The sequence below is a fragment of the Apodemus sylvaticus genome, chromosome 22 (assembly GCF_947179515.1).
Source record: "Apodemus sylvaticus chromosome 22, mApoSyl1.1, whole genome shotgun sequence".
NCBI classification, from domain to species: domain Eukaryota; kingdom Metazoa; phylum Chordata; class Mammalia; order Rodentia; family Muridae; genus Apodemus; species Apodemus sylvaticus.
Window position 1 is genome coordinate 47,012,928 of NC_067493.1, and position 7,064 is coordinate 47,019,991.

The window sequence follows — 7,064 nt, forward strand, 5'->3', positions numbered from 1 at the left end:
CAGCCCTGGGATGGTGCACTCTGCAGGCTGGGGCGGCAGGGACCGGGGATGGAGAGCGGGCCGTGGGTCCCCCGAGGCTGTGGCTTGGGGTTCAGTCCTTCTCCTCTCCGTGGGTGATGATGTGGACCAGATTCTTATAGTCAAGATTGCCGGTGACGTCGGGGGGAAAGGCTGCGAACATCTGGTCGATCTGTGAGCAAGAATAGTGGGGTGCAGAGATGCTCAGAATGGCAGGGCGCAGAGTAGGCCTGAGACCGCGGAAGGACCCCCAATACCCCAAGCCAGGCCTAGCCCCGGGCCTGCTGTCACCAGGACTTGAGACGTGAGGGAAGTCAGCCTGGCTTCTGCATCCATGGGGGGGGGGGATCTGAGGTCCCCTAGACCTGTTCCCCACAACCCCCCAGATGCCCAGCATGGCAAAATGGAGATCCAGCTGTAGAGGCAGCTGCTGGGCAGGCCACACTCAGATGCGAGAGGGCCTGGTGGGGACTGTGGCTGAATGCAGGCATATGACCTGTTGTGGTCAAATGGCCAGAGAGGTTGTATTCTTGGAGGGAAACCAGATATTGAGGTAGCTTATTTTACATGCAATTTCCCCGTCTAAAAGTATTGGATGAAGCTGGGTGTGGTGGTGTATGCCTTTAATCCCAGGACCTGAGAGGCAGAGGCAGAGGCAGGTGGATCTTGGGGAGTTTGAGTTGAGCCTGGTCTACAGAGTGAGTTCCAGGACAGCCAGGGCTACACAGAGAAACCTTGTTAGAGGAAGCAGGCATAATGGTATCTGTGATCCCAGTACGAGTTTCAGGCCAGCCAGGGTTGCGCAGTGAGACCCTGTCTTAAAAGGCAAATGGTTTTAGGGCTGGAGAGATGGCTCAGCAGTTAGAGCACTGAGTGCTCTTCCAGAGCAGAGTCCTGAGTTCGATTCCCAGCAACCACATGGTGGCTCACAACCATCTGTAATGGGATCTGATGTCCTCTTCTGGTGTATGTCTGAAGACAGCTGCAGTGTACTTACATAAATAAAAAAATAAATTAATCTTTAAAAAAAGAAGGCAAATGGTTTTGATTGGTTACTATTGCTCCTCCCATTTTCCTCTCCCCTCTTTATCTTGCAGTACTGGGGATTGAACCCAGGGTTGCATGCATGTCAGGCGAGTCTAGCTCTGGGTTACAGCCCCTGCCTTGTTAAGCTTTTATTTTGTGACAGGATTTACTGAGTTTCCCAAGCTGGCCTTTGAACTCACTCTGTAGGCGGTGCTGGCCTTAAACCTGCAATCCTCCTGCCTTAGCTTCTCTAGTGTATGGGATTGGTTAAGCCTAAGTCATGAGACCTGGCTGGCTTGAATTCATAAGCACCAAAGACACTGTGCCCCGGCCCTGCGGTGCCTCGGCCCCGTGGTGGCAATGTGTACTGTGTACCGTCAAGCCTTGTGGCATGTGGCGGTGGACGCCCTCATCCCACCTCGACACACAGGGAGACCGAGGTATGGCTTGATGAAAGCCTAAAGTCCCACAAGTGAGGCGTGGACAGCTGGTTCTCATGGGTGACGTGCACTAGATCGAGACAGAGCGTCTGTAAAGGGGGCTGGGCGGTGGGGACACCGGGGACCCCGTACCTCCTCTTTGGAGAACCTCTCTGCTTGTGTGGTCAGCATCTCCCGGACACTGTAGGAAAGGAGAGAGCAGGCGATGGTGACGTGTGTTGGGGGTGGAAAGTGGGGACCCCATTCCCTCAGAACCCACTCACTAGTCGGCCTTCAGAGACCCTTTGCCTTCAGGGTCAAACACCTTGAACGCGTTGAGAATGGTCTCCTCGGGGTCAGCCCCTGCAAGAGAAGATAAGCATGCCTGTCTGCTGCGTCCGGAGCTGCTGGGGTCACAGAAAGTGGACCCAGGTCCCCCTGAGCCAGAGGGGCCAGGGCAAAGTTGCTTCCCTCAGAGGGAGACCTGGGTTTTGAAAGAGTTGGCTCAACAAGAGGGCTTGCTGTTCTTGCAAAGGACCAGTACCCACATGACAGCTCACAACTTCCTATAACTGTGGCTCCCAGTAACGTCACCTCTCTGTACACATGTGCACACATAATAGAAATTAAATCTTAAAGAGAAGGTCAAGGAGCCAACAGGAAATCAAATTCAAGAGAGGCCCTGCTCTGGGACTTTGTGGGCTGTGGGGAGGACCTTCAAGCAAGTTGGATTTCTGTGTCTGAACTCACCAAGATTGGCGCCAGCCCCTCAGATGCTCTGAAATGCGTCAGTACCTGGAGTGCAGCGCCCCCTGCTGGAGGAGCATGCCCTGCTGGGACAGCCCCACCCCCCTGAAGCAACCGCCCTGATTGCTTTAATGCAATTTTTCTTCCTTTTATTATGTGTGTGGGTCTTTTGCCAGCATGTATGTCTGCTTTAAACGTGTGTCTGGTGTCCAGAGAGAGCACTGGGCCTCCTGGAGCTGGAGTTAACAGATGACTGTGAACCACCATGTCCGTGCTAGGAAGTGAACCTGAGACCTTCGGAAGAGCAGCCAACGCTCTTACCCACTGAGCCGTCTCTCCAGCTAGTTTTCAATGGGTCCTTGTCCAGTTGTGAGTAACCCATCCTTTGCCTATGTCTCTTTTAGGATTTAATTCATGCCAAGAGGTGAAAACACACACACGTGTGCACACATACACACACACATAGTCACATGCACTCTCCCCCCCTCTCTCTCTCACACACACATGCACAGTCACATACGTTCTCTTTCTTACACACACACATGGTCACATGTGCTCTCTCTTCTCTCACACATACACACACACACACACACACACACATGCACAGTCACATATGTTCTCTCTCTCATACACACATACGCACACATGCACACACATAGGTTTTCTCTCTCTCTCTCTCACACACACACACATGCACAGTCACATACGTTCTCTCTCATACACACGCACACATGCACACACAATAGGTTCTCTCACACACACACACACGCACAGTCACATATGTTCTCTCTCTCTCTCTCTCTCTCACACACACACATAGACACATGCATGCACAGTCACATACATTCTCTCTTCTCTCCCCCCTCTCTCTCTCACACGCACACATGCGCACAAGCTCACCTTTAAGTTTCTCCCCAAACATGGTGAGGAACACGGTGAAGTTGATTGGACCTGGAGCCTCTTTGATCATTTCATCGATCTCCTCATTTTTCACATTTACGCGTCCTGGTGGGAAACACAGACTCAGAGCTGGGCGCACAGCTGCTGTCCTCTTCAGTCCGGCTTCTAGGAAACTGGTAACCTTCAGGGACAGTGTTGCGCGATGTGTGTGTGTGTGTGTGTGTGAAAGAGAGAGAGAGAGACAGACAGACAGACATCAGGACAGCTGGGACAGATGTTCCCAGCAGTGTTTTCTAGCCAGAAACATCTGACATGGAGTGATGTAGTAGGCTGGTTAAACACAGCCTCATCAAGCTCGGGGACCTGGTTCAGAGGACTTCCTGGTCACCTAGCATGCGCAGTTCACTGGATCTCAGCCCCAGCATAAACCCAGCTGTAGTGGTGACTTGTCTGTAATCCCAGCACTGGGGAGGAACAGAAGTGCAGGGTTATCCTGGGCTACATATTTTGAACTTGAGGCTAGCCTGGGCTACACGAGACCTGAGCTCATTAAATAAACAGTGTCTTGAGGCCTGAAACCTTTAACAGAAGTAAGGAACGCTTCTGTGGCGGTGCCATTCTTGGGCAGACCTGGGAGCCATGCAGGCGGAGAGCGCATCCCCAGTCTCCGAGGGAGCGCCTTCCGTCAGGCCTGCTGCCGCCCCCCGCTCTATAGCATCCCGTACCTTACCTGCATTCTCTCCTTCCACAGCACAAACTAGACAAAGCTGATCCCCTCCTTCTGAAGACCGTGAGAAGCTGCACTAGTCACAAAGGTGCATAACCCAGCTCTGAGTTCCAAGGCTGGGACAGGTGATGCTGGGATCCAGGCTCACACTGCTGGGATGGTAAATAAACCTAGGTCCCAAGTGGGATGACCCCAATAACTTGAAAGGCAGCGGTCTGGAAGGATTTCAAGGATTGAGACCAAAGAGTTGGCCAGAGTGTAGCCTTCTGGGTAATTCTATTTTCTCCCCTTTTCTTTTCCTAGTAGTTTGAGTTTTCTATTTATGAGCCAAGAATGCATTAAAAAAATCCTCCTCTCCCCCTCTCCGGGTTGACAGGGAAGGAGAAAGCCTATAAAGGCCACTGGAGTTGTTCCAAGGGGCCTCGGCAGCTGAGCCACCTCGGCAGATGACAATGGCCTCTTGGCTTCCTTTGATGCCCCCATCCCCACCCTCCACCCTCTTCCCTGGTGTGGGGTAGTGGGCAGTGCCACATACCTAGGGCAGCAAATGTGTCCCTCAGGTCGTTCTTGTCAATGAAGCCATCTCTGTTCTGGTCCATGATCGTGAAGGCCTGGGGGGGGGGGGGTGTCACGGCTCAGCTGAGACAGGGCAGGGACAAGAGCTTCAGCTGGGGATGGGAGGGGACGTGGCAAGAGTAAAACCTGGTGACCTAGCCGGGCAGTGGTGGCGCACACCTTTAATCCCAGCGCTTGGGAGGCAGAGGCAGGTGGATTTCTGAGTTCGAGGTCAGCCTGGTCTACAGAGTGAGTTCCAGGACAGCCAGGCTACACAGAGAAACCCTGTCTCGAAAAACAAAAACAAAACAAAACAAAACAAACAAACAAACAAACAAAAACCTGGTGACCTGCAGGAGGCGGCCTCCCTGCTTTTTGAGTTAGCAGGGACAGAGGTATCCTCTTAGAACCTGCCTCGATGTGCCTCTGTGACAGCAGCTGTCTGTCCCTTCCCCCAAGGGCCAGGTGACAGGGAGGTCCACACAACGCTTCGGGGACAGGACTCTGAGCCTGTCCTCCTTGGCCATGGCCAGTGGCTTCACTTTCCCACTTTGGTTAGGCACCTGCTGTAAGGCACAGCCTTGCTGTTGAGGGCAACAGGTTTCACACAGAACAGTACTCAGTTGCCCGAGGCCGCCATGCCCTTCCTGCTTTGGTGGGCAGAAAGAAACGCCACGGCTGACAAACACGGATGCGACAGTGACGGGCACAGAGGGATGGGTTCCATGCCGCCCAGCCCTGCGCACCAGGAACCGAGGCGAGAAAGGAGAATCGGGAAGGGTCGTAGGAGCCAGAGGCTGGCCTCGGTGGGTCGGCCACCGCCACCCTCCCTCACCCTTCTTCCTCTGTGGTTCCGGTCCTCTTTTTGTCAGCCCTCCACCCCCAAGCACAGGAGGGACTGAGGCTCTTAGGACCTGGGCAACGGAAGTGCGAGTGGGGCAGTCCTCAGCAGAGGTGGCCAGCGGGTGGCTGCGGCTACCTACCGCCTATGCTGTTCTGCGCTTTTCTGGAAAATCCCTGCGTTTCAGCTGCGAAATGGCTGGCTGTCCTTTGATGGCTAATCCACACTAGTTACTACGACCACGTGTTTCTTTGGGGGTTCGCACACCGTCTGGATGAGCCTGGGCAAGCAAATCGCTTCCCTGGTGGGGGGGTCCTGATGTGGGGGAGGGGGACCCTGCCGCACCCACCTCCTTGAACTCCTGGATCTGGGCCTGCTCGAACATGGAGAACACGTTGGAGCTTCCGCCCTCTATCCGCTTCTTGGCTTTCTTTGGTGCCTGGAGAGGAAATGTCCTTTAGACCCCATGGAGCCTCTGGGTCAGGACCCGGGCCAGGCCCTGTCACCTGGGGAGCAAGTCTCTGGTGCCCAGATAACATGGGAGAAGAGACCCCAAACCTCGCCAACATTATCTAATGCTCTCTGCTGCACCGTGGACACCGAGGTCCTGGAGGCTCAGAGACGGCAAGTCACTTATTTAGGTCACACTGACACAGAGACGCATACACTCTGTGCCCCTAGCCCCTGTCCCTAACTAGCAGTTGGGGGCTACCTGTTCTGGGAGGCAGACACAAATATTTCAAGGGAGAGGAACCCTTTGCATTTTCAAGTTCAAAAGATAAAACCGGGCGGGGCGGTGGTGGCCCACGCTTTTAGTCCCAGCACTTGGGCGGCAGAGGCTGGCAGATTTCTGAGTTCGAGGCCAGACTGGTCTACAGAGTGAGTTCCAGGACAGCCAGGACTACACAGAGAAACCCTGTCTCCTTGAAAAACAAACAAAAAAACAACAATAAAAAAAAAAAAGAGGAAGATAGAATCGGGAAAATGCTTCCTGGCTGCCTGAATTGGGAAAAAAAAAATTACAATTTGATTCTTAAGAGCTTTTTCAGTTTCGTCAGCAAGCTCTGCAAGTTACTGATTTTTTTGAGGTCAGGAAGCAGGCATCCCTCCCCAAACCTCATGTCTCCTTGACTTTTGGGAGTCCCTTGGGGGAGCTGCTGTTTGGGGTCCCTCTGAGTGTGCTTGTCTATTCAGGGCTAGCAGGCTCTCAAGAGAGCTTCCCTCCTCCTCCATGGGGTCCCCGGCTTGGGGGGTGTCTCTCTGCCGCCCACCCCGCATCCTTCCTCAATGGTCCGCTGACCACTCACCATGGTGTCCGAGGCTGGCTGCCGCCTCTGGAGAATTCAAGGAGCCTGCTGGCCTGCCTGCCTGCCCCTGCTGTGGAACAATAAATACCTCGTCCCTGGGGTTAAAAATAACCCCATGACCACTTTTGGCAGTTGTAGGTGAGGCGGAGGCCACCTAAGCCCCCCCCACCCCATGCCGTTCTTCTGAAGTAAGAGCTGCTCAAAGGCGGCCACCGCCTGGGTGGACACGTGAGACCCAGAAATGCCTTCAAGGTTAAAGAGACAAGTGGCTGGGGCCCGACCTGGGAGCGATGCTGTGCACTTTCTGCCCCGCCATTGTCTAATGGGGAAGAGTGGCTCAGGAGGAGGGGGGGAGGAGGAAGAAGGGGAGGAGGAGGAGGGAGGAAGGGGGAGGAGGAGGAGGAAGGGGAGGAGGAAGGGGAGGAGGAGAAGGAAGGGAAGGAGGAGGAGGAAGGGGGAGGAGGAAGGGGAGGAGGAGGAGGAAGAATGAAGGGGAGGGGGGAAGGGGAAAAGGAAGGAAGGGG

At 54.2% G+C, this 7,064-nt stretch overlaps 1 protein-coding gene across 2 annotated transcripts; it reads right to left on the reverse strand.

The window, feature by feature from the left end:
- Nucleotides 1-5,633, reverse strand: Myl2 (myosin light chain 2). 2 transcript variants are annotated; one of them, XM_052168175.1, is made up of 6 exons: nt 5,583-5,633; nt 4,373-4,448; nt 3,111-3,215; nt 1,748-1,826; nt 1,617-1,665; nt 1-190 (listed from the first exon to the last, which is right to left on the reverse strand). In XM_052168175.1, exons 1-6 carry the CDS (start codon nt 5,616-5,618, stop codon nt 92-94), a joined length of 444 nt encoding a protein of 147 aa, XP_052024135.1. In that variant the 5' UTR covers nt 5,619-5,633; the 3' UTR covers nt 1-91. The 2 variants fall into 2 exon arrangements, with proteins under 2 accessions (XP_052024135.1, XP_052024136.1); XM_052168176.1 differs by lacking the exon at nt 4,373-4,448 and having other exon boundaries at nt 3,111-3,232; nt 5,569-5,633.
- Nucleotides 5,634-7,064: the final 1,431 nt, after the last annotated feature.